Source organism: Amblyomma maculatum, chromosome 1, assembly GCF_055883805.1.
Source record: "Amblyomma maculatum isolate TAMU_Amacu chromosome 1, ASM5588380v1, whole genome shotgun sequence".
NCBI lineage: Eukaryota > Metazoa > Arthropoda > Arachnida > Ixodida > Ixodidae > Amblyomma > Amblyomma maculatum.
In genome coordinates, this window is record NC_139344.1 from 214116403 (window position 1) to 214137651 (window position 21249).

A 21249-nucleotide genomic window follows, 5' to 3' on the forward strand; every position below is an offset into this window, starting at 1 on the left:
GCGGTGTCCATCGTAGACTACATACCATATCGATATAACCAATCTGATTCTGGCGCCAGTCATAGGTACCACTCCGCAGCCACATTTTGGAAAAATTTAGTAGATGATTTCGAGTTGCACTACATGTTTTCACTACTCCATTTACAGATCAGGTGTGTATCTCCGGTCTAAGAAACGATATATTCATCATTTTTGAGCGAGGAAATAATGAACCGCCTCGTTAGAAATAGAGCTGTAGACCAGGCGTTTCTCTCGAACTCCTTTATGTGGTGTTCCCCGCTTAGTGGGAACATTTGAGCTCGTGGTTTTCTTGCACCGCTATCTGGAGGAGAGGGAAGAAATGGGGGGGGGGGGGACTTTTCGCAAGAAAGCGTAGTCATGCAGTGTAGGAGAGTCCAGACACTCTTCTTACAGCACGCGATCTGCGTGATTCGTCCGAAGCTGGAGCGGCATAAGCTAGCTTCAGAACAGAGCTCCAAGGCATTTCTGCTAAAACAAATGGATACAGAGTCTGGCTTAGGCACTATTAAATCGGAAGATGCGGGCCAATGCCTTGCTTACTTCTGTTTTAACTTTTTATGCTTCATAACTCTGCCGACAACTTGTTTTCATTGCGTTACGTTTTTCGTCATAAGCACTCAAATAACGCTCGTGTGCGCCTGTTTGTACTTATGCAGCGAGAAGTATCTGGGGCTCACACTTCTCATGCCACGACAGCGTTTTGCTATGGTCCAAACAGGCTTGAAATGCGCAGCTGTAATATACGGGTTAGCTTACCGATTAGTGGGGTGCCAAGCGCTGCGGTTTTGAATGCATCTTTATGCGTACAAATTTCATGCAGACATACGCGCAACTTTTGTAGAATCCGCGCTCAACTCTCCTAGCCGACACTTAAGCCACGTTATAGAAATTCAGCGAGCACAAGGCGATCATAGTACCATGCAATTGTGACCATTACTTATTCAGCCGATAGTTGTGTATTGAAAATTGTGGAATGAGGAGAGTTCATATGCCTTCACTCTATTGACTGTTATTTAGTCACTGGGTGTTCTTTTCTACTTTCTTCTTCCCGACTTCTTTGTTGGCAATGGGATTTCCTGTCTCGAGCTATATATGTATTCCGACAATACCTGCCGTCAGCCTCTGCTTACTGTGATGTACCGCGCGACTCGCCTCGTCAATACCTATGGCCAGGTCGGGAGTGTATACCGAGGCGACGTGTTCACCCTGTGAGGATACCTTCTTACACTGCGTGTCAACGCAGGCTTCTCTTCAAACGGCTTTCACATATTGACATATTCAGTCACAAACTGGATCATGACAAGCTGCTTTAACCGTAGGTCATGTTGTGAGTCTTACTGCAGGCTTCGCGAGTTGTTTTGGGGTGTTGATCTCTATAAACCAAACCAAACCTTATTACTGGTTACCGCATCGACAGCAGTGGTGCCAACTGAATCAGAAGACGTTGTCCCGAGACAAGTAAAGTTCAAACTGACATTCTAAAATAGCCCCATTCAATTCCATTGATTGTTAGAAACTTTATACAGGGAAAACTTATTAAATGCGCGTCGTGTAACACGATATAATGCGCCACTCAGGCTCTTCCTTTGGCTCATTTATCTCTGGGACGAGAAACATGATATGTCCACCGCACACTTCCTATTAAACACCCCTGAAAATATTCCCGATTAGAAAAAGGTAATATAAATGAAGGACAGAACTCGTAACCAATGAACTTCATCATAAAATGTTCTTCCCACGCCGAGAGCCTGCTGGCGTTCCCTGTCCCTCGTTTCTGATTGCTATCGACTCGGTGAAAACCGCCCCCCGCACTTTATTCAGGAACGACCGCCAAACGCGTTTAGTGCGTGGGCGTACGTCATTAGCCGCCTTTCACAATTTCCATTGCGGCTGAAGGCCATGAATGGCGCGCTAACGAATAGACTTTCTAGCTGCTTTTGGCTCGTGTCTAGCCGTGCGTGTGCGTCCAGTTTCCCGACCGGATAAGTGGTGTTTGGCGAGTTTGAAGCGACGTCAGGTCGCGCGCGCGCGCGCGTTCTTCTACCGTAATTACCAATTTCCACCTTGCATCATTGCTCATCAGGCTGGCGTCACTTAATTACTACCTATTACATGCAGTTTGGTGTAGCGGCTACAGTTCCTTTGCTTGACACGAAACTACGTTTGAGTCATTTCACAGCGGAAGCAGATGCCAGTAGTGAAAAAAAAAGAAAGGAAAAAAAGAACTCCGGCTTGAGGCACACAGTCCCAATCCATGAAATACTGAGCGCAATTTTATTTTGCGCTAAACGAAGGTGCTTCAATTTATCTTTTTTTTTTTTTCGTGCATAATAGCGAGAAAACCTGCGATAGGTATCCATGCAGCGTAAATATAGTGGCATCACGTGTTATCGAGTGGAGAGCTCCTTTCGCAGCTGCCAAAACAAGTAGATCACGGAAACGATATTTTTCGAGACATTTTGAATGGAGACAAGAATCGGTGTATAAAAAGAAAGAAAAGAGATGGAATCTATTGTGGAGGGAGACAGCGAGGCAACGTGGAGGCTGAATGCTAGGCATATTTATGCGATGAATCATCTCTTCTATTTATAGGTATTATTTTTAACAGTATTTATGGCCGCATCATGATCACTGGATGGAAAGTATACAACAGTTGCATCTTACCTGTACTCACCTATGGGGCTGAAACGTGGAGGCTAACCAAGAGAGTTCTACTTAAGTTGAGGACAACCCAGAGGGCTGTGGAACGAAAAAATGGTATATGGGTAACATTAAGAGATAGGAAGCGTGCAGAGTGGGTCAGAGAAATAACTCAAGTTACCGACATTCTAGTGGAAATTAAGAAGAAGAAATGGACATGGGCAGGACATGTAGTGCGAAGAGAGGATAACCGATGGTCGCTTAGGGTAACAAACTGGATTCCAAGAGGAGGAAAGCGTAGCAGGGGGCGGCAGAAAGTTAGGTGGGCGGATGAGGTTAAGAAGTTCGCGGGGGTCAAGTGGATGCAGCTAGCACAGAATCGGGTTAAGTGGAGAAATATGGGAGAGGCCTTCGCCCTGCAGTGGGTATAGTCAGGCTGATGATGATGATGATGATGATAGCCAGCACCTGCAGCACTCGCCACTGGTCCGCACTTTTGGTCACCTTAAAGAGATGGCGTACTGGGCTCGTTCCGCCGCCGTATACCAGAACTGAGACTACCACGCCGGAAAAATTGACGCCGGCATGCAGCTGCCATCAGAACTAATCAAGACCTGATAGTATAGCAGGCATGCTGCACTGAAAGTATTTGCACTCTGGAGCGCTGTTTGGTGGCGAGCTAATAGAAGAGCCCCGATTTGTTATTCAGTGAGGTCTACCTGCTTGCGAGAAAAGTAAGGCCACTACGTACAGATTACTGCGCTAAAGAGGCGAAAGGTAGAAAAACTGGTCTTTAATTTTCCTTTCTTTTCTCCTCCTCGTTAGCATGCAGCAACCCTCGAAACCCTTACGTTTATTCGCTTTCCGTATCTGCGTTGTGGTCGCACTGGCGCCGGAATGTAACACTCGTGCATTTTCCAGTTATTCAGTCGAAGAAGAAATAAGAGAGGATATAACGATAAAAAAAAAATGTTTTAGCATCGGATTTCTCGTCTGCTCCCGTATTGCCTCCCTGCTCATGGGCTGTCAGCTGTACAGATCACTCTGAGGTGTCATCATCGACATTAAGCAGCTGTGAACTTTAGAGTACTTTATTTCGCGTGCGTGTGGTCGGTACGTGCTTTCGGTCAACCCCAAATATTATTAGCCGTGGCCTTCCGATTTGCCCGCACAGACCTGAACGGAAGGTTAAGCAGAATAGAAGCGCGCTCAAGACTGAGCCTTAAAAGTTCCGATAGTCTTATAGCAACAGCCAGTATCTGTCTGGGGGTAGGGGGGGGGGGGGAATCCTCGTAGCCAGTGTACAGCTTCGGAAAGCTCCGCCTCACGTAACATAGTATAGTATTTCTATTATTGCTCCCTCCTTGCTTCTGCCATCATTATCTTCGTTAGGCCGTGATTATGCCATTGCCAATCGTAGGGGATAAAGGACGGTCTTGTTACTTTACGTGCGTGTGCAAGGCATCTTCACTCCTCGGGCACGCTGGGAAATGATCGCTTCACTTGCTTCAGCGCTCTCATCAGCTCTTCAAGAACAAATGAGAACTCTTCAGCGTGCCCCTTGAGTGGAGACCCACTCATTACCTGCAATACCTTTGGGCTGGCGCACAAGGCATTACTGTCTCTCGAGTCAGCTGGGGCTGCTATTTTTTCCGGACACTGTACCACGCGAACATCACTTTTACGAGGGCCCTTCAGTCGAGTGCTGTGAGCGCAAAAAGATCACTGAACGTAACGGCACTCTGGAAAGCCGGTTATAATGAACGGCCTGAACTCGTGCGCTGAATTCGCGAAACACCCTCCATGCCACCGCACTTCTTTTTGCAACGGGTTTCTTAAACGGTCAATCTTTTTTTTTTTGTTTGTTTCTTTTTCTTTCTCTCTTTCTTTTATTTTTCTTTCTCTTTTTACCAGCCATAGCGACTGATTTTGCCCGAGCACGTGGATTGCGCAAGAGTTCGCGATAATCTGATAGATACTTTTTTGTGGGGGCCATTTGGCCAGCTTACATGTCCTAGAAATGTTTCGCAAGCCTCACCAGTGACTTCGGGCTCTTTTATTATGCAGTCCGCGACGCGCAGCTCCTGGCAAGCAAGTAATGGCGCAGGCAACTGCGTCGGGCTGTTTCCTATGCACTAAGACTATTAAACACGCAGCCTGCAGGATTAAGCGATGTGCGCCTCCCTTGCCGGACAGTTATTGATGATCGGGGCTTGATGCGGAAGCGCGACGAGGCTTTGCGGACGCGCGGCAACCGCATGAACCGCATCCAAAATCCTGCATGCACGCCCGGAGACACACCACGAGCTCCGAAGCAAGGTGGTTGTTGTTTTAATGTTGCTTCATTGTACCACCTAGGGCCTTTTTATCAAAGGTGCATAACATCATACAAATCCATGAGATCCTTGCATGTGGAATATTTAAGCTTGCTGTTTCTTCCGCATGGTAAAAAGGCTGCGTAATGTGAGCTTGCACTGAGTTTCTTGGAGTATAGGTAATAGCGCTGATAATAAGACCACGAACTGGCAAGTGTACCAAATAGCTAAATAGGCGAATATTTTCCAGTCGCAGTAAACGATAACGTTATCGGAAGACTTCGTTACTGCTGCCGCTTTGCACGAATCTTAAGCTTTCCGCTAGAATGTCGTCTTGATAAGGCGAAGGCAGTAACAACTTCGTGAAGACTTGCTCCGTGTTTCGGTTGCCTGTGACATACGTTAGATAAAAAACTGAGCAACTGGTTAGGATTGACTAGCATATTAACGCATTTAAGCTTCCCATGACTTCTAATGGTAGACCAGTCCCCATGCAAGCATCTTTCTTTACACAGCTGTAGCACCGAATGAAGTTACTGGCTTTGAAAGCAGAACCTTTTATGATATCGTTTTTTTTTTTTATTAACTAATAAACTTTCAACTTAGACTTACAAAAACTTCGTAACTTTGTTTCTGACATGACGCCTGTATTTTTACCAAGAATACTTACTTTACAAAAATGACTTCCAGCAAAAAAATTTATTTTCACGACGAAAGTTCCACCAATTGCTTCCAATTTCAAACAGACTTTGAATATTCTAATTAATTTCGTCTGTATCACTGTTTCCAGAATGAACGTTGAATTTAGCGTCAAATTCGACTTCTTTAGCCAGGGCAAATCAACAGGGAGATTGATCCATCCTGTTTAGTGCACGTTTAGCGATCTTTCAGTATTTCTACAGTGCTGTGTTTCAGGAAAGGCTTCGCGTCGAAACAGCTAGTTGTTGCGCGCTGGTAGAAGGACAGTAAGGTGGAACAAAATAATAATAAAATAAAAAAGAGGGAGGGAGGGAGTCGAAAAGGCGGCTACAACTCATTGTGGATGCAGCTGTAGCTGCTTCGAAGGAACGGCTAAAAATGAACAGCACTCGCTTTCACCGTTGAAAAAAAAAAAAAAAAAGAAAAGAAATGTGGTGCCCCCAGAAGTTGCTCTAAGGTGCGGTTATTCGAAGCCTGTACTGTAACCTACACCTTTCGCTGCGTGTTGCGAGCCTCAACGAGGAACTGTAAGCGATAGGACTCACTGCAATGCAACCGTGCACCAAATGTTCCAGGGAAGCCCGGCACTGTTTATTAAATGTAGGCATTTTAAGGTAATAAGATCGGTTTTGTTTGATAGCAGTGCTGACAGGCTTAAGAAATGGGAGAATAACTATGGCTAGCGTATACTGGTGAACTAAACAATTTAAATAAGGCTGAAAAATATTGACAAATGATGGGCTCATTATGGTTTTTTTTTTTTTGGCATATAAATATAAAAAATGGGCAGGACTTCAGTCAGCACGCAGGGAAAGCCGTCCACGAAATCAAATTCAAATTTCGCTCAGCGGGCGGATATTGCTGTCCGTCTATCCCGAGTACCATGCCATTCGTCTTGTTTGAGCCCTTAAGACAACCTCCTCTATATCGTCATCATCATCATCATTTATTTACCCTTAAGGGCCCTTTTGTTAGGGCATTACATAAGGGGGGGAACAACCGTGACATAATACATTGGTCGATAATACAATAATATAAAACAGAAATACATGGTACAGGGTTCATCTTATCGTGAGAAATTTATCGTGAGATAAATTTTAATGTCTTCCAGTTAAAACAAACGCAATACTCTCACAATCCCGACTTTCTCTACCCGACATGATGGCTAAAAAAGACATCAATGGCCGCGCCACACGAGTTTAGACTATAAAGAATTTTTTTTATATATAACAGTGACGGTGTGCTTAAGTTTATTGTGTGCTTCAAAATGGATACAAAATATGCTTTATTGAAACGAATTAATTTCTCTGGTCATAACTGCCAACATGCCATTCTGTAAAGAGCAGATGAGAGATGTCAACGCTAGAACGAAGAAAGGAAGAAAAAAATGTAAAAGAAGGCAACATTAGCATCCTTTTTGCGGGTGAGGCCTTGTACGTGGAACGTCTTATGTGGAAAAAATTAAAACAATTTCGTCACTAGAGTGAAAGATGAATGCGTGTGGAACGCGTTTAACATGTTCGATAAGAAGTGTCAGGGACATGGAATAGGTTTCTTATCATAGTACTTACTGAGTCGTGTACGAGTTTATTATTATTATTATTATTATTATTATTATTATTATTATTATTATTATTATTATTATTATTATTATTATTATTATTATTATTATTATTATTATTATTATTATTATTATTATTATTATTATTATTATTATTGTTGTGGTCGTTCAAGCGTTTCTTTCCTTCTGTGAACTCAAGCAGTTTGTGTTAACAATTTTGTACACAATTGCAATTTCACAACAAAGACTCCATCATTCGACCGCACCTGTTGAGGCAAATGTTTTGGGACAAGTCGCGTGAACCAGCCTTAAAGTCCTTAAGGGTGCTGTGAAAAATGGGCAGGACTTCAGTCAGCACGCGGGGAAAGCCGTCCACGAAATCAAATTCGAATTTCGCTCAGCGGGCGGATATTGCTGTCCGTCAATCCCGTGTGAATAATAATAAAGCCTGCTTTTAAGTATTCTCAAAAGTTGACGTAATAGCGGTGCCGTCTGTGCGTGGTACATTGATGCAAAGTAATGATTTTAATTAGTTGCTAATTAGTAGTTTTCATTAGATCAATAATTATTATTACCTGCCAACTACCGAGGGGTATTATCGTGATTATTAGCTCACGGTGCTGACGCCTGGTGTTATGGAGGACGGGGCCTTTAATGCAGTCGTGTTAAAGGCTGTACGTAATTAGTGCACAAAGACTGGCGTCAAGTAGGATGGGAGTCGGAAAAAAGCAAGTAAAATCAAACATGTCACCTAAACAAATGTCTGTTTTTTTTTTTTTTTTTAATTGCTCGCTGAAGAAAACCAGAAAACGCGATGACAGAATCTAGGATAGAAGGTATAGTAAAGACAACAAGCAGACGCACATGATGCATTTAATCTCAATTGATGGTTGCACAGTCAACGTGCAGCAGACACGTAACTTTTTGCCCCACTTTGCGAAACTTTGTTGCATTTTGCTAGTGTTGTGCATATCGAGGGGAAGAGCATACCAGACGAGGAGGCCAGTGAAGCCTCTGAACAACACGTGCAGATCAGAATGAGTTTGAATGACCCTGGGGCAGCGGAAAGAACATGCGCCGATGCTGATTGCTATTGTATGTCTAGCCTATTTAGCAAGGCCAAATTTAGGTATCTTTTTTTTTTAAAATTATGCCATAGGTGTGCTCCCCAGTTCGAAGCATAGAAAACGAGTGATATTAATTGCCATGTGTGTACAGGTATTATAGAAAGGCGAATATTCATACAGTGGCTGACCTAAACTGGTCCTTAAGGAATCGCGATGGAACAATAGTGAAGTGATATGTGAAACGCCGGATTGATTAAGCGTATTCGCTTTTCATATTTTGCACAGCCTGAAATAGCACACAATCAGAGTGTTCATGTCCTACTGAAAATCAGTGAAGTACCACGAGGCACCAAATTCTGAGGGTGAGCAGAACAATTTATCGTGTCTTTTTTTATTTGCTTGTCGTCAGTGTTCCTATAGGACTCCAAACACAGTTCGCTTATTTAACGTTGCTACCACTCCGCTCTTCAAGTGAGTCCCGAGTCAGTCGTGCTCAGTCTACTCTCCCCGCTACGTCTTTCGAGAAGCACGAAAAGCTTTACGCCCCAATGAGCGAAAACAAAGAAGGCATGCTATTCTTTCAATAAAAACGCGTTGCCAGCGCTGAAGTCGGGAATTTAGCTGGAACTTTTTTTCTCTCCCCTTTTCTTTTTTCTTGCTGTGATTCACCGGCCTAAATTGCTATCGCGGGCCACGCCAAGTGTACATGCTCTAATTACAAAACTTTCGGGCTGCTGCGACAGGTTCTCTTTTCCGTGTGTGACTTTTCATTGTGCTTTCCTGTCTCGCTTACAAGTTATTAGCGCGTGGGAGAAGCGGGGACATTTGGGCGCGCTTCTCTCACGACTTTTAAAGCGTCGGCACTGTCCCCCAAATTTTTTGGTCCCGGCCGCGCTCACTCTCGGCTCTCGCTTGACTCGACGGCCGGCCGAACACTAGCTGCGCCAGTCTCTCCTGTTAATTAAAAGGGGAGGCCCCCGCGATTAAACTGAAGCACTCCGCAATTGGGCCCACTATGGCGGTGGTTGCCTCTGCAGATCAGGCGCGTCTTGTTTCTTCTTCCGTATCCCGCTCTTTCCCTACCCCCCACGTTGCTGCGCCCGACACACACTCGCCTTGCGGCTGGGAGCCCATTTTGTTTGAGTCCGCGCTCGGTCCGGGCCAAATCTAGCTGAACGAAAGAGAGGTCCCGGGAGAAGGGGTGCAGCGTGATGCCGTCGAGGGGGGTCGCGGTCCTTCGCGAGACAGCGCTTAACGCTCGGCCGGTTTGCTTTTTCACTTAGAGTAACGACTCGCCAAGTTTCCGCGCTTTAAGGTTATCGCAATTAAGCAGGAAAGCACGGGCGCTCGCCTCGCTCCTTTGCGCTGAGCGAATTTTGCTGCGCCCAGTTTTCGCGGGCTCTTGGTTTTAGCCACCGGTATTTGAGCCCACGAAATTCGCGGTTTTTAATTCTAGCGTGGGTTCTCATAGAATCAGGTTATAAAGCCGACAACTCGTGTTGAAGCTTTCATGTCGTTTCTCTAGCGCAGAATTAGCGGCAAATTGGCATGCAGCGAAGGGAGAGTAAGTCACGTTAGTTACAGACGAGCTGCCTTGCAGAAGTACACATTCGCGTCACGCGCAAGATACTTTAATAAAGAAGAAATTGGGCTAGTTGCTGAGGTAATAATCGTGGTTATATAGTTGGCTAGTGCTACTGACTACGTTGTAGCAAGTAAAGCAGCGCACGGACCCGATTCCATGTGGATGTTTCCTTCTTTGTAAGGATGCGCGAGACATTACTATACGCGGTTCAACGCATGGTATCGTCTGCAACCACCGAACAATAACATTTTGTTCCTTTTCTCGCCTTTTTCGATAAAACAGCCGAGCAATGTTTGTGATGTTGAACGTGGGCATACGTCATCTGTGATATGAAGAATGCTGTAGTATAATCCTTGTTTCTTCCCTCTTCATGACTGAGGCTCAAGAATCAAGGTTTGTTAGCGCTGTAGTCAATTAAAACGGCGAAGCAGCAATTACACCACATTTTTCTCATGCCTCACGTTACCTATACTAACCTTTGACAGTAAAACCCCCGTCATGAGGTCTAAACCGATACCTAAAAGTTAGATAAGAAATTCAGTTTCAATTTTTTTTTGTGCACTTAGTAGAATAAACGTGCTTACCTATGTATGTACATCAATGCCTTGGCCATCATCAGAAAGAAGGAAACATACAATATATATTCTCTTTTTCTCTCCTTCATCGCTATATCTCTGCTACATCTGCTTTACCTCCCCATTTCACCTCCACTTTTATTTCCGTTGGCCGCCGCTTATCAGCTTTAGGTGGTAAATAGCAACCGCCACGACTGGCAGCCATCTTGTCGTTTTCTGTTCAACATTTTGTGTAGGAAATAGAGAGAAAGATAAAGAATAAGCAAGAAAGTAAGTGAAAGAAGAGAGAGCAAGTGGTAGGAAAGACAGCATATACAACTCTCTACAAGAATACATCTCTACACGCGCGCTTTAATGAACGCCGGTAAACGTCCCTGTATTTCTCCCTTCGCCGGCTCTTTTATTACCGTAAGTTTTTCTAAAGAGCCAGCATAGCTCAACCTGGAAATATAGCGCAGTGATGAATTCTTTTCCACAAACAGTGAAAGAATTCATTGCTCAAGTCATCCCCATTCCAAACTCGGCACGTCCTCCCATCTGACCAGCCAGCAAAAAAGTTGGTTTTCGCTTTTGGTCTTTGATAGGGAAAAAAACAAACAAACAAAAAAACATGTGCATTGAGCCTTTTAAGGTATAGTCCGCGCCCTATACCTCGATCAGTGGCCTTTTACAGTCGCTCAGACCGTGACCTTCTGAGACGCGCCGGTCAAGATTCTGCTAGCGGTGACTGTTCGGGCCTCTCCAGAACAACCACCCACCACCGTAACAGTCCCTGTCGTAATCTGTGCTGCATTCGTATATCGTTATGCCATTTTTAGGAGCGCTTTGAAGGTTTCTCCCGCGTAATGTGTTCGTTTCATCGGTGGTGCGAGGCATAAAGAACGACCATACCGTCTTTGTGCGTGGGTCCAAACTCTAGGTCGTCTTGATAGCATCGGGGTGCGGCGGACAAAGACAGTGTACAGGAAACAACGTTCCCCCTGTCTTGTCTCACTTCGTTCTGCGTTGTTAACTCTGTTCAAGACGTCTAGCCAGATAGCCTCCTGCTCCCAACTGCCGCCTGGCACCATTTGCGATGTGGAAGCTGGAAAACGTTAAGTAAAGCAACATCGTAATCTCTCCTGAAAGTGATAAATCGAGCAGCACTGTCCCGTGCAGCTACGAAACAATGAGCAAAGCATCCCTACTTCCATCCCGGACGTTGCTTTCTGTGTTTTTTCACTGTGCCTTTGCGTACAAAAATAGGCGTCATATACTTCGCGCCAACAAGAAAACCTTTGTTCTCTGTATGCGTCAAAGCTTTTGTGCCCGCGTTCTAAAATAGGCGCTCAGCTGAGCGCTCCACTCATTTTTTTTTTATTTCTTCCTTCCTTTCATGCGCTGCGCGTTTGTTCAGTAAGTGCAAGTTGCACAACCGAAACGACCACAGAAATACTCAACCCGTACAGTCCTGTTGATGGACACGGCCAGCCACAACATCGGTACGGACTGACAGCAACTTGGCTTGGCTGAACAACACGACCTGAATGTCAATTCAGTAGCAGAAGCGTCTACGGCTAGCCTTGGCGTCGCGTATTCCACTGGCCTCAAGTGGGTCTTGAAGGCATATCGGCGCTCATAACCATTATTTTTCATCTAGAATGCTGTTCTTTCTTCACGTCGCATATTCTGTAATTCGTATTGCTTCTTCTCCTCTTTTCATTTTGTTTTGGGTAGCGAAATGCGATATCAATGCTAAACTAAAGAGTTGAGTACCGCAGTTTCGCTTTGTAGAAATTTTCCCTTCGCCCTGCCGGTCGGATGGATGTAGACAAAAAAAGAAAAAAAAAAGTTGATTTAATGCTGGGCACTTCTATTATTCCTTTGTGCTTTCTACTAATCTTTCTACCTCCTCATGCTACGTACGCTTGTTATCTTGAAGAGAGAGCGAGAGGACGGGAGAGAAAGTTAGCCTTCCTCACGTATTGGCACGTAGAACCCCATGTCCGGGGATCAGAGTTCTGCGGGGCCCTCGCGTAACTCGAGCGCCGCCTCGTTTCATTGAGCGCCTGATTGCAGGCAACACATTCGGAGAAATTAACCGCGTTCCGCGGCTGAAGATAGGCAGCAGCGATCGCCGCGCCGAGTATAAATAGAGCCGTGAACAATGACCGAGCACTGTTCGCTGCGGCAGATTTAATCGAGGCCCGTCTCTGCCAAGCGTCCGCAATCGCGGCCCGGCTTTCCGACCTGCCGTTCCGTTTCACCCTCACGCGCCCGCGGCGCCCGGCTATTTCGAGGCGGTACCACGCCACTAGCCTGGCCGGCCATGGTTGCGCACGTGCGGTTGTCGCGCAGTGTTTCATTTGCATAGAGCGCACCCGATGCATATGCCCCTTTCGGCGCCGGCGCGCGCTGAGGCGACTAAGGCCGCTCTCCATTCACTAAATTGGTCAGATCTTACCGTCGCGAGGCGCCTGGTGGAACCTGCCCGAAACCTCTCACCCTCGCGGGTGGCGACCTCTCCCCCTCTGCTTCGTTTGCGCGCAGTTAGTGTCGCGCAAGCCGCGACGCTTATAAGATAACATATCAACGAGGCGAGCTCATTATACAATGAAGGTGGGTCTGCATGCAAATCACTGGTCTCTCCAAGCTAGATAAACAGCTGTCTTCTCAGAGTACCAATTGTCGAGGGAAAGAGCCAACCTGGCGAAGGAGGAGTCGCAAGGGCCTACGTGCTGTCGTCGATCGCCCCCTCGCTGGCGTATGAGTCTTGGGGCTTCGCTGCCGGTGTGCCGAGAGGAAATGTGATAGCATCGTCGGGGAGAGCGGGAACGTTCCTTTTCTTGCTATCGCACCGTCTCCGAGTGAAAGTGCACTTTTACATATCACATTCACTGATTTGTTCTTTTCTGACGCATTCTACTACGCGGCTTTTTTAGCGAAGTAACTCAATTCCATATCCACTATAGGGGGAAAAATCCCGCGAGGAGCAATAGAGAAACCACTCGTTGGCATTTAGCTGTTGGTTGCAAATGCTGGTACATGATGTTCTTACTTGAACATGTAGAAAAGAGAAAGCTCGGAAGTGTACGCTCGCGTTCATGCTTGTCAGGGCGGGGTTGCAGAGATGCATGGCTATTGCGAGTAAAGGGATTTAATAACAATGGCGAGACTCCCTACTGTATTTTGTCCAGCCGTACACTCTAAACACAAATAAGCTTATAAAGGCGTAAGAAAAGATGTAACATGTCCTGTAGTGCACTCCCGATTGGAGGCAGGGTATGCTGCGCAAGTCCCGGAGTAGATTTTCATCACTAAAAATGAGAAATATCTTGGGCGGCACCGAAAGTGATTCGCACTTGAAAGCATGAGAAGCTCTCGCAGGTGCGCAGATCACTAAGATATTAACCGAGGTTTTAACATCGTCTAAATGCTAACTTGAGCATTTTTAGCGCCGCCGGTAAAATTCTTCAGCGATTGAAAGTTTCCACAAATAAATGTTATTTCATATGGGAATATGCCACTGTTGCCGACAGAATAGCATTTCATATATTTAGTGTCCGAAAGTGTATCCCAGGGCGCGAAAAGGTTACTCCTGCACTTCATTTTTTCTCCGTTATAGGTTAATTCATGTTCGGAGTGTTGACCGTCCCAATTACGCGTGCTAGCGCCCGACAAGCGTCGGTGAACGGTTAACCAAACGACCGAACTGCCATGTGCTGCGCTCTGAAGGCCTACGATGTTCGCGTGCATTTTCTGCTTTTAATTAAAAGTGCATGTTCCGGGATTTCCGGCTACACGCACGCACGCACGCACACGCACGCACGCACGCGCATACACGCACACACACACACACACACACACACACACACACACACACACACACACACACACACACACACACACACACACACACACACACACACACACACACACACACACACACACACACACACACACACACACACACACACACACACACACACACACACACACACACACACACACACACACACACACACACACACACACACACACACACACACACACACACACACACACACACACACACACACACACACACACACACACACACACACACACACACACACACACACACACACACACACACTGTAATAGTGAAACAACCATCGCGTGTCTCTTCAACTCAACATACGGAATACTTGTATCACCTCCGATAATGCTCAGAACAGTTGCTCCGCCCTTCGTAGAAGAGGAGATTGCAGGAGTCGCATGCGGGCCAGGTTTGGCGCCTTTGGTTAATTTGTCTTACATCGGCTCTTTTCGAGCAGGATCCAGCGGCTATATGGTCTACATGCAAATACAAATCAGTACAACAACAACAACAAACAACAACAAAAATTAGATACGTTTGTGCAACTTGATGCAACCGCAACGGTATAATGTATTAAGGAATTCATTGAATCAATGTGCAGGCGGACTCATTCATTTATATTTTCAAAATGCACTTAAGAAATCCTCAGTGCGTTACCGGCGCCTAACCTTTCCCTGTCGTTAGGGGCATCGCCTGACACAAGCAATATTTTGTTGCATTTTTTCTCAACTATTTTGCAGGGCTTGCGCTTGTAATTCTTATACCCTTTTATGAACCTAATCTTTTTTTTTTTTTCATTTAAGCGCTATAGCACCTTATAATTGCACAGAATGTACACAGTTTAGTTTTGTGGGTTGCTATATATCTATGTCGAATAATTTGTAAGAGTCGTTTCCGCGCCTCCTTCGATAGTGTTCACGCAACGCACTTCGCTTTCTTCTCCAAAGGAGAGCCACGTCCTTTCATCGAATTTTTTATCTGTGCCCCCCCCCCCCCCCCCCCCACCAAAAAAAAAAAAATTAGAAGAAGAGACAGTAAGTAACGAAAAACATGTGCTCTCTGAGTTTCACTTGGCTTGTATCGATAGCCAAGCGCTCCGTGGAAAGGGCATGGACAGAGGCTCTTGCACAGCAGTTACTTGAATCGGCACCTCTGCCTATCTTACTTCCTGGCGACGTTCTGCCTCCTTGACGTTGCATTTTTGTACGGTGATCCATCGTCGCAGGGAGCGGCCAAAAGCAAGGACATTGCACCGAAAGTAGGGCACAAAGAGATAAGGCCCATCGGGCCGGACTTCGGGCCTGTTATGGAGCCTTTCCATTCTTTGCATTCTGGCGTTAGCGATCCCAACACCTCTGAACAACAGGCAGGAAACTATCATCCCTTTATCGGGTGAGAGAGAAAGAGAACAGACGGGAACAGTTACAAACGAAAGCTGTTTTTGGCTCCACTCGCTACTTCTGCGCCCAATTCATGAGAATGACGGTGTTTTAACCCGGCATCCCCTTTCTATACGTATACTGCGTCGCGCGACCAAAGTGAAAGAGCAAGGAGGAATATAACCTCGCTCCCCTTCCTAGTGGCGTCGTTGAAAACAAAGTTCACGAACAAAGGCTGTTTATCCTCTCGTATATGGCCATGGAAATGACCACGCTGAATGCGTTTTAAGAGCGTGCTGTGCCTCCGCGCGCTCCGTATCCGCAGGGCGCACGGCAGGCGCGGGAAGCGACAACGAATAGACGGCCGCCAAGAGCGCGAGCAAGAATAAAATCTGAGCCGAGCGACACTCGTTCTGCACCCCCCCCCCCCTCCATTTTTTTTTTCCCCGTTTTCTTAGCCTCACTTTTCCTACTCTGGGCACACTTGATGCGCACCCTTTTGGCCCTCTTTGCTTTCTGGTCCCCAACTCGCGGTGGTGGTCGAGCTTCGCGCCGGCGTGAAATATGGGAGCGTTTAGGGAGCTCGACTGGGGGCTCTAAGCGCACGGCCCGGCGCGTTGCCGCACGCTCGGACGCGCTCTCACGGACCCCGTATCAGTGGCCGCTAACAATCTTGGCTGCCGCAGCCCTCGTTTTTACGGCTGCGGTGCATGCTTCCTTCGAAACGGAGCCATTTTTCCAGGTTGCTTGTTCCCCCCTACTTCTCTCCCCCCCCCCCCCCCCCTTCGTTCCCTGCGCGCTGGCTTGAGCACCGCCTGCGTGCGTGTGCCCTGTGTTCGTGCGCGACCCAGCCGTTATATTCCCGTTCTGTCCTTTCTTTTTCGTTTTGTCACCTTCTAATCGCTAGCTCCCACTGCGTCCGCCCCTCTCTCCAACTTCATTCCGTCAGCTTTGTCCTACCTTGAGTCTCTCTTTCTATATTCACGCTCCCGACTACCAACTGACCCTGCGTTCACAACACGCTGTCCTGCAGCGAACGGCACAAAAGAAATAATAATAATAAATAACGAAATATGGAAATGAGAGAAAAAAAACTGCCGTTCGCTCGCCACAACCATCGCGAGAAGTTTAATTTCATATTTATTTCAATTTTTTCCCTCCCCGCTCTCCGGCGACATTTCGCGCGACCATCGTACTTCCTACGCATGCGGAACATTAACCAAGGGCGTGGAGACGGAATGGGAAAGCGTTCTGTTTTCTTTGTTTTTGTCTTTCATCTCGTTTGTTATCACTGTCTTTCGGTTACTGCGTCAGTTCACCCTGTTTTTGTGCCCCGAGATCTGGCTGATGTGCGATATAAATTTTGTTGTCACGGTGGACCCATTTTATGCGCAATTAACTTTCGCCAGATTCCTACCGGCTCGAAAGTTCAAGCTTGGCAGGGAAAACGAAAAGTGAAAGTTTGGAAAAACCATTAAAGAGCTGGAAAGAGGCAAGCAAATGTCGATGAGGGCGCCGGGGCAAACTGCATTCCACGCGGAACACGGATCTTTGAACAGAGGTTTGTTATCTGAAAACCCAACTATACTTTACTTTTTGTTTGTAATTCTGTGCCATGTAGCATATTTCTGCGTCCGAACTCATTGCTAACAAACTAAGAGCTGGAGTTCCGATAAAGGCATCACTTGTTTCATGGTTGTGATATTGGGATCATTCCATGTAACGCTTCTTTTGCAACTCCTCGTTACCCCTTCAAGAGAACACCAGCAGTTCCTGTAGTATACATTCTTCAGTTTTGGTGCTTTTTAAAGTTTACAGGGATACTATAGTTGCAAAAGCGGTCAAACGAGGATGAAACTCTCTCCTTTCGAAGAACCCAAAGTTTTTGCATTCTTCAATATGGCAGAATCATAAGGCAAGTAAATATCAGTCTGTTGTCGTGGGAGCCTGCTGTTTTGTTCATTTTGCTTTCCTTTCGATGTGCGGCTATTTTAACGAATAAAACGCACGTAATGCTTCAAACGCGTTATCTGACCAAATATTGTCTGGTAGAATTGCCAAAAGAAAAATATGGTACAAAAACTGAAACAAGCATAGATTATTGCAGGAATGTTGAAGGCAAACGACAGCAATACCTGTAAAAATGAAGATAACCCACAGGTTGCACTCTCAGTACACGATTATACTAGGATTTCCTGATTACCTCGCGTATTTTCAGCAGCTTTATTTTTCAGATTTATTGAGCCCCCCTTCTCCGTGGCTCAGTAGGTAGGGCGCCGGACTGTTGATCCTAAGACGCGGGTTCGATCCAGGCCGCAGGGGCCCCTTTTCGAGGCAGGCCAAAAACAAAGCACCCATGTAGTGTGATGTGCTAGGACACATTAAATGACCTCACGGGGTCGAAATTTTCGCAGCCCCCCAGAAACGGCATTCCTTATAGTTTATGTTCTGCAGGCCACATATTTTATGAGGACGCACCAAGCCTCCTCGTAAAACGCGAGGCAAAGAGCGTGACGTCATAACAACCCCCTCAGGCAAGTATTCGACCGCAGTATTCCAAGCGGGCCTTCGCACAGCTGCGTAAATATGAAACTTCTCCGCTGTACCACTCTGCACCGCTGTCCACAGAATCTGTTACACAAGCGACGAATACGACGCTAACCATGAAACGAGTGTGCATCCGTGGCGATAAATAGAACCAAGTCTACGAGATGTTAGTGACAACCAACAACGAGCAAGCGCAGGCAGAGGTCGTGCTGACCAGGAAATCGGGGCCAGCGACATGCCGAGGTTTTCTATACCACCACCACCACATCATCATCATCATCATCATCTGGACTATATCCATTGCATTAACTCTGTCCTCTGCTAGCTGCATCCACTTCACCCGTGCGAATTTCTTAACCTCATTTAGCCACCTAACATTCTGCCGCTCCCTGCTACACTTTCCTTCCCTTGGAATCCAGTTTGTTACTCTAAGCGACCATCGGTTATCCTCTCTTCGCACTACATGCCCTACTCACGCCCATTTCCCCTTCTTGCCCTCCACTGGAATATCATTAACTCGAGTTATTTATCTGACCCACTCTGCACACTTCCTATCTCTTAACGTTACATCTGTCATTTTCCGTTCTATAGTTCTCTGCGTTGTCCTCAACTTAAGCAGAACCGTTTTCGCTAGCCTCCACGTTTCAGCACCATAGGTGAGTGCAGGTAGGATGCAACTGTTATACACTTTCCTCTTGAGCAATACCGGTGAAGTGCTAGTTATAACCTGCGAGTACCTCCCAAATGCGCTCCATCCTAATATCATTCTCCTAATGTTTTCCCTTTCGTGGTCCGGATCGGCGGAATTACTACCTATCCTAAGTTGACATATTCGCCTACCACTTCCAGTGCTTCACTATACCTAATGTAAACTGCTGTTTCTTCCCGAGACAGTTGAAAGTTACCTCAGTTTTTTGCATAGTAATGTTAGGCCTATCTTTCTGCCTTTCCAGCCTAGGGCATCTAATTCTTTGCTATTCATCCCCTGAATTACTTAGCCCAACCTCAACCTAAAATGATGGCAAAATTTGACATAGCACTATGCCAGCGTTGTCTACTAAAGAGGAGCCGAGACACAGCTTCTGACCTGGTGTTGTGCGACACGATTTAAGATTACATCGTTCACCCTTTCGTCCCATGGGAAGAGTGAAGAAACTGTTGCGTCATACCAGTTTGGAAGCCGCCCCACCCCGATGGCTTAATGCTTAGGGTTCTTTAGTGCTTAACCGAAAGACACGGGATGGCGGGATTAAATCCCGACCCCGGCGAGCGCTTTCCTATGGTAGAGAAAAACAAGATGCCCGTGTACTGTGCGATGTCAGTGCCCGTTAAATTGCCCCATGTGGACGAAATTTCCGGAGTCCTCCACTGCGACGTCTCTAATAACCTGAGCCACTTTTCAACGTTCAACTCCATTAACCAAAGAAAGTCAATCATCCAGTTTGAAAACCCGAGCACATGCAAGCGCGGATGAAAATGCTAAAGCGGCGGAACCAATAACCGCTCTCTGCGCTCGACAGCGGTGAATGTAACTCTGCTCGGAACTTCGTAACTAAGCAAACGAACACAATTCAATGCTGCGTTGAATTTAGCACTGTAGTAAGCTAAGGATGTGCTGTTCCACGTTCATTGTGATTCAGTCAAAAATTAGTAGTGAGTCTAATATTTCTGCATCGCGGTTACTCTTTCAGCATATCAGTCTTACTATGCGGCCTATGTAATACAGGCGTGACCACGTGAAATTGCTGTGTGATAACACGAAATCATCGACCGTTGGAAATGTGAACTCTCAAAGCACGCTCACATAAAAAGCCAACTTCGTCGACAGTGCTTGTAGAGAGATTTTGTTTTGTACGCAGCTTCTAAGGTGTTTGCTAGTTCAACCCCCCCCCCCCCCCCCTTTTTCCAAGAAAAAAAAAAAAAGACAATGCCTTTAATGCGGTTCTTGCGCGAGAAACTCTGGTATTAGTCATTTTTAGCAGTTCATTGTTCATTTTCGCCAACTACTGCAACTGCGAAACTTTGCTTCGGTGTACTTTTGGATTCTTCACTCGACACAGCCTAACCAGCTCAGATACTTGCTTCATGAGTCTCTGGGCAAGTGAGGTCCAAACTCGCTTTCACAGTTTGTCACTATTGGTTTCGCTTTCATTAAAGGAGCTGAAGGGACACCAATCAAGAGATGTGAATAAATTAGGATTTTTCAATAAATTGGTCTCTTTATCATGCGCCAGAAAAAAAAAAGCGAACCAAGAACAACGGCCCATCCTTCCGGGTGTGCTTGAGCATTCTAGTCACTTTCTTTATTTCGTTCGATATAATTATTGCGCGTCACCGACAAAGCGCATAATGCCTGCTTGTTCCGCAAAACACGACGCCGGTTTATATTCGGCGAGAGCTTCTCGTGAATGGAGTATGCTCTATAAGATTAGATTTGCGCTCTTTTGCCCCTCTTTCTTTCTCTGTCGCCCTGTCCCATCCATTGTGCACGCAGGAGTTAAGCGGGAATTAGCCGGAAGCTGGGTGCGAGATCTCGCGGCACCCATTAGCCCCGGGGTCTCTTTCTCGGAGGAAGGAGAAGCTACAAACTCTGTTCCGGGCTGTTTTAGCGGCACATCATACAGAGAGGTCTCCGCGCACAGGGACTCTAATGAGGGCGTGCTCTCCCATCCTGCACGGAGGCTCCGAAAGAGCGCCTAACGACGTTTGGCCTCGCGTCGCAGGTTCGCCACCCCACGGCAGCTGGGCTCTCCGGTGAAGCGCGCCCGCACCGAGCCGCTCTCCTTCCGGCCCACCAGCGCCATGGGCAACAAGGGCGTCGCCAAGAAGAAGCTCCACACGTACGCCGAGCCGGACATCCTCATCTGCGGCAACTGCCGGGAGGTGTTTCCTGGTCTGCAGAAGCTGCTCGACCACAAGCGCCACCGGTGCCGGCTGCGCTTCACCTGCCGGTGTCACGTGGTCGGACTCTTTCCGGCTGAGTCGCCTCCCGGTGAGCGCACTTGCTTTCCCCTTCGTCTGG

The 21249-nt window shown here is 46.5% G+C and overlaps 1 protein-coding gene across 1 annotated transcript in view; it reads left to right on the plus strand.

Moving 5' to 3' along the window:
• LOC146205578 (uncharacterized) overlaps nt 1-21249 on the plus strand; it is a 155851-nt gene that overhangs the window by 123767 nt on the left and 10835 nt on the right. Inside the window, exon 4 of the mRNA XM_084607453.1 lies at nt 20951-21219. Coding sequence (XP_084463579.1) covers nt 20951-21219 — 269 coding nt within the window. The remainder of the gene's footprint in view (nt 1-20950; nt 21220-21249) is intronic.